The sequence below is a fragment of the Fistularia commersonii genome, chromosome 21 (assembly GCF_037954325.1).
Source record: "Fistularia commersonii isolate RoL2024-O1a breed Wild chromosome 21, RoL_Fcom_v1.0, whole genome shotgun sequence".
NCBI lineage: Eukaryota > Metazoa > Chordata > Actinopteri > Syngnathiformes > Fistulariidae > Fistularia > Fistularia commersonii.
In genome coordinates, this window is record NC_141304.1 from 3505483 (window position 1) to 3515817 (window position 10335).

The 10335-nt window shown below is 48.7% G+C and overlaps 1 protein-coding gene across 7 annotated transcripts; it reads left to right on the forward strand.

Annotated features, from left to right (window-relative positions):
- Positions 1-1043: 1043 nt before the first annotated feature.
- LOC147222090 (LIM domain and actin-binding protein 1-like) lies at positions 1044-10027 on the forward strand. 7 transcript variants are annotated; one of them, XM_086167897.1, is made up of 10 exons: positions 1044-1062; positions 1179-1293; positions 2948-3082; positions 3418-3463; positions 5756-6157; positions 7420-7581; positions 7768-7846; positions 7939-7970; positions 8063-8196; positions 8280-10027. In XM_086167897.1, the coding sequence occupies exons 3-10, from the start codon at positions 2961-2963 to the stop codon at positions 9277-9279; spliced, it is 1977 nt and encodes a 658-aa protein (XP_086024023.1). In that variant the 5' UTR covers positions 1044-1062; positions 1179-1293; positions 2948-2960; the 3' UTR covers positions 9280-10027. The 7 variants fall into 7 exon arrangements, with proteins under 7 accessions (XP_086024023.1, XP_086024024.1, XP_086024022.1 ...); XM_086167898.1 differs by lacking the exon at positions 1179-1293 and having other exon boundaries at positions 1046-1062; XM_086167896.1 differs by lacking the exon at positions 1044-1062 and having other exon boundaries at positions 1069-1293.
- Positions 10028-10335: the final 308 nt, after the last annotated feature.

Below are 10335 nucleotides of genomic sequence, written 5' to 3' on the forward strand. Positions count from 1 at the left end.
GATAGTGCAAATGTGTTGTGCACCTTCCACTTGTATAAAAATCACACTCATTATAAACTCATAAAAGTACAGAATAGCGGACTACGCCATTTAAATTCTGACCCTCAGTTAAACCTTTGTCATTTTCAAAACTTTCAGTTCTGGTGGTTTAATCAATTTTAACATGGGTTGCTCATCAAGAGCAGAACAAGAAAAAGAAGAGAATAATTCACTGAAAGTCAAAAGTTTTTTTCACTTTTTTTTCTCATTAAACTGAAAACCAGTTGATGTCTCCCTCTTATTTGCATATGAAGTCCGTGCGCCAAGTCCTCTCTTGCTCTGTTGTAACATCCTTATAATGTTGTTTTATTGATGTTACTCATTTTATTCTATATTGCTTATAGAAGGACTGTATACAAGTACCTGTCAACTCTGATCCGCCCCCCTTAGGTGCTGCACGGTACTGCCAGCCCCACCTTATGACTTCTCACTGCAGTTTATAGTCCAATCAGCTGAATAATTATGTCACACACTTACATTATAGACATGACACAGGCAGCAGAAGTTCATGGTGTGAAGATGATATAACAAATGTTCTTAAAAACATATTGGCAATATGCTGAGACACAGAAAGTAGCAGTACAGCCCAGTGTGAGGGACTGTGTGTGGAGAGGTAAGGTGAGGTTGCCCCCCCCCACTTTGCTGCCGCACCTCGGCTTGCTGCCCTGGATTTGATTCAGCAACTTTTACTTAGACAAACAGGCTCTGCCTGACCTGCCTCCCCTGACCGCGGTCAGGAATGTGTCCTTTTCCATGCATGTCTGAAGCTGTGGTGAATCTGGACGAGATGGAGAAGACTCTTTCTTCCCTCATGTATATCCACTGAGGCAGGTGGAGGTGCTTCGATACCGGGCATTAAAAAAAAAAGAAATAGGGGGATCCACGTGACCGGCCTCTGCCACTCCTGGACCAACTCACTGGAGACAGCCCCCTCCTCCTCCCTGCTCCTCCCTCTCTGAGCTCTTCCTCCTCCTCCGGGTGTCAGGTGTCCAGGGGAAGAGTGACTCCGCGAAGGTCGCACAGGTAAGACTGCACGGAATGCGCTCTCAGTCAACCTGACCTGTCCTCTCCTCTTTCTCTCCTTCTTCCTCCTCCTCTTTTTCTCACCCCACCGGAATTGCATTTTAAATGAGTCATAGTTCTTTTGGAGCTCCTTGAACCTACGGGTCTGTAGACACCCTGTTCCCTGGACCCTCTCCTACACGTCACACACCTGGAATCCAACTGCCGGTCTCAACTCCACATCCAATTCGGGTACATACTCTTCTGCAACTTCACCTGCTTTTTTTCCCTTCCATGCTGCTCCTCAGGTAAGCTCAGACTGAGCGGGTGGACCCTCCCAGCCTCTGTCCATAAAGGGACATTTGTCTGTAAGCAAGGGTCAAAGGTCAGTATCCACCCAGCAGGGGTTCATTTCAGAAGATGACCTGCTCCAAGGTTCCCCTTGCCCCGCTTTAGATCAGGAACAGGCTCTGTCCACAGCAGGAAGTTCATGACCTGAAGCGAAAGCAGCGTCACAGGAGCATTGCTGCTTTTCATACAAAGTGTTTTTCAGTGGAAGCAGGTTCGTGGGTTGTTATTTCACAGTAAATCTGCTGTCTGATGCTCGTCTCTTTGCTGGTTTAAAAACAGATTCTAGTTTGTGATGCAGGAGGAGGTCTGCTGATGTAAACTGTTCATATTACCCTTTTTGTTTCCAGGTCATGTGATGCCTTCAAATGCATTCAAAAATACTAGAATCTTAAAATTCAGGTTTGTTCACATTTACAGGAAGAGCTTGTCGTGACCGCGCCCTGTTATTCATGTTAATTAGAGCTGTGTGATCTCCAGCTCCAGAATCCACCTGTCTATAAGAGCTCATAGCAATGAGGTTTTAGGTTTTCAGATCCAAGTGACACTCAGGAAGAGTCTATTCCACCAGTGGCAGTGTGACCCGTGGCTGGCGAAACCTACAGGCTTTCAAGACACACAGCTTTTAAGACGATGGGAACCCAAAGCTGTTCAGGCAACGGAAATCTGTGCAGGCTTCAGATTACTGCATTGAAGAAGTCAGAAGGTCAATCTTCAGATGAGAAAAACAGCCTGATGGCAGGTCACCTACATGTGACTCCTGAAACACACCTCACACACACACACACACACACTCACGGGGGCGTTCCAACCCCGACATATACAGTGTTGTGTGTGTGTGTGTATTTTGTTTCAGTCCAAAGTCCACAGACAGACAGACAGGAAAGCAGACAGGATTTTTATCCAGCTATATTTACCGTGTACAATGAGGAAGACATACAGAGCACTACACTCCTAAATTAGTGTGGTCATGGATGTGAAAAGTTGCCAAGTGTGTGTGTGCACGTTGTGTTTTCCACCCTGTTGGAAGATAACAGCGTTCCTGTCTCGTTATTGAGCTGCGGAGGCCGCAGCACAGGTTTGAGCACGTTTGCTGGTCAACACCACCGTGCCTGTGAATGAGGGCTCTGCACGCATGGCGGTTTGAACGTGCACGCATGCATGCACTGTTTGTTATGCATGATACATTCAAGGTATGTGAGGAGAGGTGAGATGGCAGTGGGTGATCGGACGCAGCAGAAGGGTCTTTTCCAAGAACAAACGTGGCCTCCTGAGGAGACTGGCAGCTTTTATTAGTTTAAATCTTAGTCCGATGTCAGAGTGCTAAAATGTCAGCAGGACTTCCTCCTTTGCCTAAAGCACTGATTTGATTTCACCCACACCTTTGTGAAAGGGATGTCCATTTTGTTCTTCATGGCCAGAAAAATTATTCATGCAGCTGAAGTTTATTGTTGTCTCCTATCAGAAGGTCAGCGGTTTTCATCTGGAAATCGTGGTTCAGTGTGTGTGTCTCTCATGTGCTGTGTATGTGTGTGTGTGTGCGCCTCATGGTACCCAGGTTCTTGCCAGAGATGGAAGGCACACCATTTAACCGCCGGTCATGGGTCACGCAGTCTGTGCGCGTGACAGCCAAGGAGCTGTCCCTGGTTGGAGGCAGGGGTCGAAGCAACGCCATCGCTGACCGCTTCTCCAAGTGAGTAAAACTGAGTTTAACGTCGACATCTGGTTAAATACAGGCTCAGAATATCCAATGAAGTCATTTTGACTATTTAGATTGTAGATTTGGACCCAAAGTCTCTGGGTACTGCAGGATCACCGTCACTCAGACTCTCACCGGAATATCTATACTTTACAAAACATCCAACTTCAACAAACACGTTATATATTCTATTGGTTCTAGAAAGATGTGTTACTGTTTAACATGCCTCGGGAAAGGAAACAGAGCTGCCTATGTGCTAATGCTAAACAGGCGAACATATCACCGCCGCAGAAGAACAACCAGAAAACAAGCCTGGCCTCTTTCCTCAGGTACCAGAGGGCAGCCGAGGAGTCCAATGCAGAGAAGAGGAAGGGAGTGAGTATTTCTGATAAGATTTTTATCAAAAATGTGGAATTGGAATACAAATAAGGCACCTGTGTGAACTGGAGGTGTAACCCCAAGGGTGCATGAGTGTGTCTAAAACACACTTTTCCCAAGAGGGTCCGTCCCGTCTGACCTCTCATTGGCCACTTTTTGCAACGGGACGGCTATCAACTCCATAATCCCACTTCAGTCAGCGTAATCCCCTTGCAATGGTGTGTGTAGTCCCAACGGCAGATTAGCCTCTTTGTGTGTGTGAAAGAGCCACGGTTGAACCTAGAATTGGTTTGAAGGCCAGCTGATGAGAACTTATCATGAAGAATATCAAGGTAAAGTTGTTGTGGCTGTGTGTGTGTTGTGGATACATCATGTATGTGTTTGTGTGTGTTTGTGTGTGTGTGTGTGTGTGTGTGTGTGTGTGAGAGAGAGAGAGAGAGAGAGAGAGAGAGAGACAGCCCATTAGCTCCTTAAGTCTTTGTTTAACAATGTGGAAATTAACGCCAATGACAGGAACCTTTTTCACGGCTGATAATGTATGACATGAACGCATGTGTCTGCTTGACTGTGGTCCAGGAGGCCCGACCTGAACAGGAACAGGGTTATTGTGGGAAAAGCTTGTTTCTTCTACTTTCTGACAGACTCTTGGGAAAGTGCACGAGGGGTGTGTGGTGGATTTAGTGGCGCTAAAAGAATGAAGACCAGAGAAAATATTAGTTAAAGTCAGAGTCTGACTTAAATAAGCAGCATAGAAAAGACCACTTGGTAAGCGTGTGTGTGTGTTCATGTGCATGTGAATCCTGTATTCCTCATGTCCGGGGTTCCCCCGGTACTTTGGCACAGGTGCTTTGTCAATCCCACCTTTTAATGATGTTAATGGTCAGGGTGCTGACATCATCAGATTAATGGCAGGTGGAGGTGGAGGTGGATGTCATGTTTCGTCATCATCATCCAAAAAGAGGGAAGGTGGATTGTGTGTGTGTTTTTGTATTACTACTACTATTAATAGACGTGTGGACTTTGAGATGCTTTTACATATCAGCACAGTGATTGGTCATTTTAGTGATCCGACTAACTAACTAAACAAAAAAAAACATATTTTTCAAACAGTGACAGGGCATTTTTAGCTGCAATGTTATCAATAAATAAAAAGAATGTGTGAGTGGGCCCTGTTTCTTGTAATGAAGGTATCTGACACAAGGCTGTCCAGTGCATAGGATAGAATAGAACGCGCCTTTTATGAGGCTTATTCCTTTATTTCCATCTGTTTCTTCGCACTTCACTCACATATAATAGGTGAATAATTCTCAGATTGTATGTTCACCCAGTACTCAGGGAATGGGGGTGTAAAGGGTTGGGCCCTACAATGTCTGTCCAAGCTCTAGGTTTGTGCCCATGGGCGTGCAGGAAAGGGTTAACCAGTGCGTCACTTCCTGCTGCTCTTCCTGGAGCTAGAGGGCTGGATCTGCTCCTGAGAGCAGATCTTGTGTAGCTGTGAACATCTGGGAGCTCACAGTCTGTCAGCACCGCAGCTGCGGAGGAGGGACCTCCGACCCCCTCCTACCCCGCCTGGCAGAGGTCTACTTCTTCTTTTTTTCTCTTCTTTCTGCTTGCAGTTTTCAGACTCCCTCCATCCCAGACTCTCTCTCCTCACAAAGGCAGGCATTGTGCCTCCGGTTTTCTAATTTGCCCGTCTGGGCTTCCTTCACTTCACTTCTTCGCTTCTTCTTCTTCGCTTCTTTGCTTCTTTGCTTCTTCACTTCCTTATTTGTCTTTTGTTCCGTCTTTATTTTCTCCCCTACCGTCTGTCTCTCTGTTGGAGTGTGTGTAAATGTGTGTGTTTTTCCAGTTGTGGCTTACCATAGTGGCAGTACCTGCTTACCAGTAAATAAATCAGTCATCTGTTCCCGTGGGAATGTCTGGCTGCGTCCGGGGCTATGAGAAGCTCATCGCTGCCGAGTGTTTGTTCCCTCGAGGCTGATCTATCGGCCCTCTCTCCTTCATCTTCTCACTCCTGTTCTGTATTTGAGGAAGTCAGAGTGTCTGAGCAGTGATGTTGTCCTGAGCGGTGTGCCCTTTACCAGATGCTGCTGTGTGTTCGTTGGCAAAGGCAAAGCTCCTGTGTGGAGGCTCAGCCCTGCTCTCTCCACCAGAAGCCAGCAGGAGATGACTCCTGAGAGCCTGAGTCCACCGCCTTCCGTAGGATGCAGCTTCGTTTTTGCCCTGTCCCACCAGGACCTTTGTCTATTTATTGTTTTTTTCCTTGAATATCTTTTTCTGTCCTTCCAGTGTGTGGAGAGCGTTGCCCCATCCCTGAGGACCAGCAATCTGAGTGCCCTAAAGCAGCGTTGGGAGCAGGCAGGGAACTCTGGCCAGACCAGGCCTCCTCCCACTTCTTACTCCGTGTCCCGCTCCAAACCTCCCCCACTGAGCAGACCGCTCTCCATCAGCGAGGAGCCCCCGGCCCTGAGGAGCCCGCTAAGTGCCCCGGACCGGCACCTCGCAGCCCCTCATGTCCAGCAGGCCGAGCAGCCGGCTAGGATGGACAGGGACGAGCTGACACGTGGCAGAAGCCAGGACAAGATGCAAGAGCAAGTTCCAGTGAGTCCCTGTGCTTCCTTTGAGAAGCCCAACGTGCCTCTGAATGACCTGAAGATGACCTTCGAACGGGACGAAGTTGCTGTGGCGAAGGTGGGCACAACTGGACACACCACATTTCTAGATTGATTGTTCTCACTAGGATGGCAAATTGTTTCAGAGGGTCTGTAACTCTTTGGAGTTTTAACCTGACAGCTGCTGAATCTATGACTGGCTCCCTCTGGCTGTGTGTGTGTGAGATGTTTGCCTTGTAGATGGGGCCTAGTCTTCATTGCCTGCATTGACAGATGTGTGTCTGAGACACTGACTGGACCGAAAGCACTGACAGGGATTAACTGAATTAACGCACATTTTAATGAAACTACATTGTCATGTTATTTCCTTGAAGGCTGTCCTGCGCGACAGGAAGCTTCTGTTTTCTTTTGTGTTGAGGGAGGAAGTAGTCTGTGGAGGAATTTCTGGCTGCTGTGCACCACAGCGTTGGCCGCTGGCCGTTCTGCTTCACCTCACATCTGCAGATAGAAAATCAAACAGGCAATGATCTGCAGCTGTTTACTGCATATATGGATATTTGTAATAAGTTCATGCATTTATGAAGCATCCCCACGGAGCTCCTGTCTGAGGATCTGCTCTCAGACTGTGATCATTCATGTATTTAGCTTTATCCTGGAGCCCTGGTGCACCTGGTTTTTCCCACAGTGTGTTCTGGAGCCCTCCTCCCTCCTGGAGCCGAGGAATGCAGGGACATTCCAGACCCTGGGCCGTTTCATTCTTCACACCACCTTCTTGCCTGCCGTGGCCTGAGGGGGGAGGGGGATGGGATAAGGCTCTGTTTGTTAATCAGTAATAACGCTATCATTGCAACATCCTCGCAGGAAGAAATGGCCAGAGGTGTTAGATGTGGTTACTGCCAGATTTTTAAAACAACCTGATGGTCCCCATCCACCTCCGCCACGCCTGTGCCTGGAGTCTTTTAGAAAACCTATTGGTTCGTACTGACAAGGACGGAGGGCAGAGGTTCCCATGGTGATGTGGTGATTTTCTGTTCATGTGGCTCAACCTCAGGACTTAGACATTGGTTGAAGACCATGAAACTCCAGAGAATGTGACAGGAAGGCGTCGACGTCTTCAGGAGCAGCAGGTCCTTCCTTTGTTGAGGCTTGAGGCAGGTTGCTGCAAAGGTTTGAGTTGGTCTTCCAGGTCTCCTGAACGAATGAAAGTAAGGTTCTGGTGCGAGCAAAAGGGCCAGGAAGCTCCGGGGTTGTGGTGAGAAGGCTGTGCAAATGCCAGTGCAGTGACTGAGGAAAGGGGGTGAGATCATGAGCTGATATCTCCTCCTTTTTCTGACCCTCCAGAGCGGCAGGAAGACTGTACGAAGCTCTTCTTCAGAGGATGTGGACAAGCAGAGCGGTCCTCCAGGCACCTTGCTGTCTGACAGGGCACCAGAGAAGAACTCCCTGAAGGAGAAGATGGCCAAATACCAGGCTGCTGTCTCAAAACAAGCCACTCCCCGAGCTGTGAGAACACACAGGAACCCCGTCCCAACTGGGCTCTGATTCTTAATGTTGATGCCAATCTGTTGGAGAAGATGAATAAGATGAAGACACGTGTCTTTGACGTGGACTCAAACCTGGCTTGTCCATGGAGATCTCACGGCTGCACCGACCTTCTCTCAGGTAACCCTAACGTTTGCTTTCCCGCAGGATCATGGTCCAGATCTGCCCCCCCAAAAGACTTCCACTACCCCTAACCAGAGGGGTGCCACTGAGCCCGAGTGCAACGGTGAGTCAAAATAGAAAATGTGAAACACGATAATCTATAAAAATATAAGACTTCAGCTCAAACTGTGAGGTGTGTCTTTAAATCTGCTTCAGGGGACAGTGGTGGAGCAGCCAAGGCCTCCAGGGTGAGTATATACCTCTGCAGACTGTGGGCACCTACACACAACGGCCCCCAATGAGTTCCAACCTTGATCTGAGTGTCTTCCTGTCCATTCAGAAGTTCTGCCCAGCCGTGAGGGAGACTTGTGTGGCCTGTCTGAAGACGGTGTACCCTCTGGAGAGGCTGGCCGCCCTTCAGCATGTCTACCACCGAAACTGCTTCCGTTGCGTCCACTGCAGCACAAAACTGAGGTTGGCCTCCGGGATAGTCTGAGATTACACAACCGGGGTTTCAGCAAATGTTAACCCTGACCTTATCTCCTCCTCCTCTCCAGCCTGGGGACCTTCGCCTCACTGCACGACAGTGTATACTGCAAGCCTCACTTCCAGCAGCTTTTCAAGGCCAAGGGGAACTATGACGAGGGCTTTGGCCGCCGGCCTCACCGGGAGCTGTGGGAGCCACGGGCCAAAGGGGGTGAAGGGGAGGAGGAGGAACAGGCGGGGTGTGTCCTGGAGGTATGTCCGACCCTACCTGTGGACCCCACCCCACAGGTCACCTCCCTTGAGATGGCTGGGCCAATGAACGCCAGCTCTGTTGACCAACCGTCAATGGAAAAGCCGCCTGAAACCCGCAGACTGAAGATTGCCTGGCCCCCGTCCGCTGACGGGGCCTCACCTGGAGCAGGGGCCCGGAGTCCAGCTACGGAGGGCTCTGCCTCAGCCCGACCGTGGCGAGCCAAGTGGCCTCCAGAGGAAGAGGTGACATCTTCGCTACTCCAGAGCTCCGAACGGGCTGAGCTGAAGAGCCTGAGGAGGAGCTCCTCCCTCAAGGAGCGCTGTCGACCTTTCACACTTGCAGAGAGGCCAAGCCTCGCCTCCAGCCTGGGGCCCCGAGAGCCTCGAAGGCCTCTCAAGTCCAGGCTGGAATGGAGAACATCACTGGAAGAACGGGTCTCACGTGAAGCACCAGCCAGGGAGCCGGAGAAGGTGTGGTCACAAGAGGCCTTGCCAATTCCCCGCACCAAAGACGCAGCAGAAGCAAACACAAACATGGCCAAGGAGGATTCTGCTGTTCAATCTGAGGAGGAACAAGAAAGAAAAGAGGAAGTGGTAGGGGAGGCTACACCAGACACCGCAGCGTTGGAAGAAGCCTCCCTCAAAAGCACCTCCCCGGACATCTCAGCACCATCCTCACATGCGCTGCCAAAACAGGACCAATCTTCCCAGGATGTGGGCTTCTTGGAGGACGACAAGGACGCCAGGGATACTGAGGGTCTTAGTGTGGAGGCTATCATCAAGAAGAACCGCTACTACCAGGAGGACTCTGACTCCTAACCTCCTGGAGCTGCTGCTCAGGATCAGCTCTGGCAACAGTCACACGCTCATGTATGTGGATTACTGTTGCAACAGTTGCCCCTAAATCACAATTATTTTCTTATTTTACATTTTAATGCCAATATGTTATATGTCTCTACAACTGAAAAGTGTATCCCTCTTTAGATGAAGGCATCTGAGCCTCATTGGAGGCCAGTCCTTTGATTTAACCAAAGGTCAGTGCACTAAAAATCAAGATACTAGAAAGTCATTTTTCACATTCAAGTAACTTCTTTAAAACACAAACTTCAATCTTCTAATCTTTGAGCTCAGTAAGGAGATTAAATGGCTTTTCCAATCTGTATTTTTGCTGCCATTCCCTCTGGCAAGCACATCGTTGAAAGCTGATGGGATTATAATCCAGGCTGGCGTCATAGGTGTTGGGTTACTGTGCGCTAAAATGTCTCTTTGCCGTGGCCCTCCAATCTGAGTCGGGGTCCCTTTGCTTTTATTATTATTATAAAAACAAGAAACAATTTGCTAAAGGGCAAATTTTCTCTCACTGATGTTCTACTATTTTTCTTTCTTCCCTCCAAAAGATTTCATCTGGGGATTCCTGTACCTGTTGACATTATAATATATGGCATCTCACTTTTTCATGGATGTAAATCACCAATTTGTTCCCTTGCCACAGAATCCAGGGTTGCACTTCCTTAGAGACATTGCTGGGGAACTACACTGGGGAATTACAATAAAAAGCACCCCTTTGGACAATTGACTCTTCTTTTCACATCCTCCCCAGGAGACGGAGTATCACTGATGCATCCCTGCTCCCGGTTTGCCTTGAGTTTTAGATATCACACACACACAAACACTGGGTTAAAATACACAGATAGCATGGTCCATCTGAAGTTCCGCTCTGTTTGTAGTCTAATATATTGAACCTACAGAACAATCATTGTCCAGCACTTTCACCTACTTGCCGCCCACAAATGGTTTCGTCATTTAATCCAGGAGAGTTCCCACGCACCATGAAACACCGGGTAAACTGCCAACAGGTATTCCTCATCGTGGAAG

What these genes read in the sequence shown, in the direction of transcription:
- LOC147222090 (XM_086167893.1), top strand. Translation starts at nt 2,916, where the DNA reads ATGTGTGTGTGTGTGCGCCTCATGGTACCCAGGTTCTTGCCAGAGATG. An exon ending in ATCGCTGACCGCTTCTCCAA is followed by an intron (nt 3,083 to 3,417) that starts GTGAGTAAAACT and finishes CTCTTTCCTCAG; the next exon opens with GTACCAGAGGGCAGCCGAGG. An exon ending in AACAAGCCACTCCCCGAGCT is followed by an intron (nt 7,582 to 7,767) that starts GTGAGAACACAC and finishes GCTTTCCCGCAG; the next exon opens with GATCATGGTCCAGATCTGCC.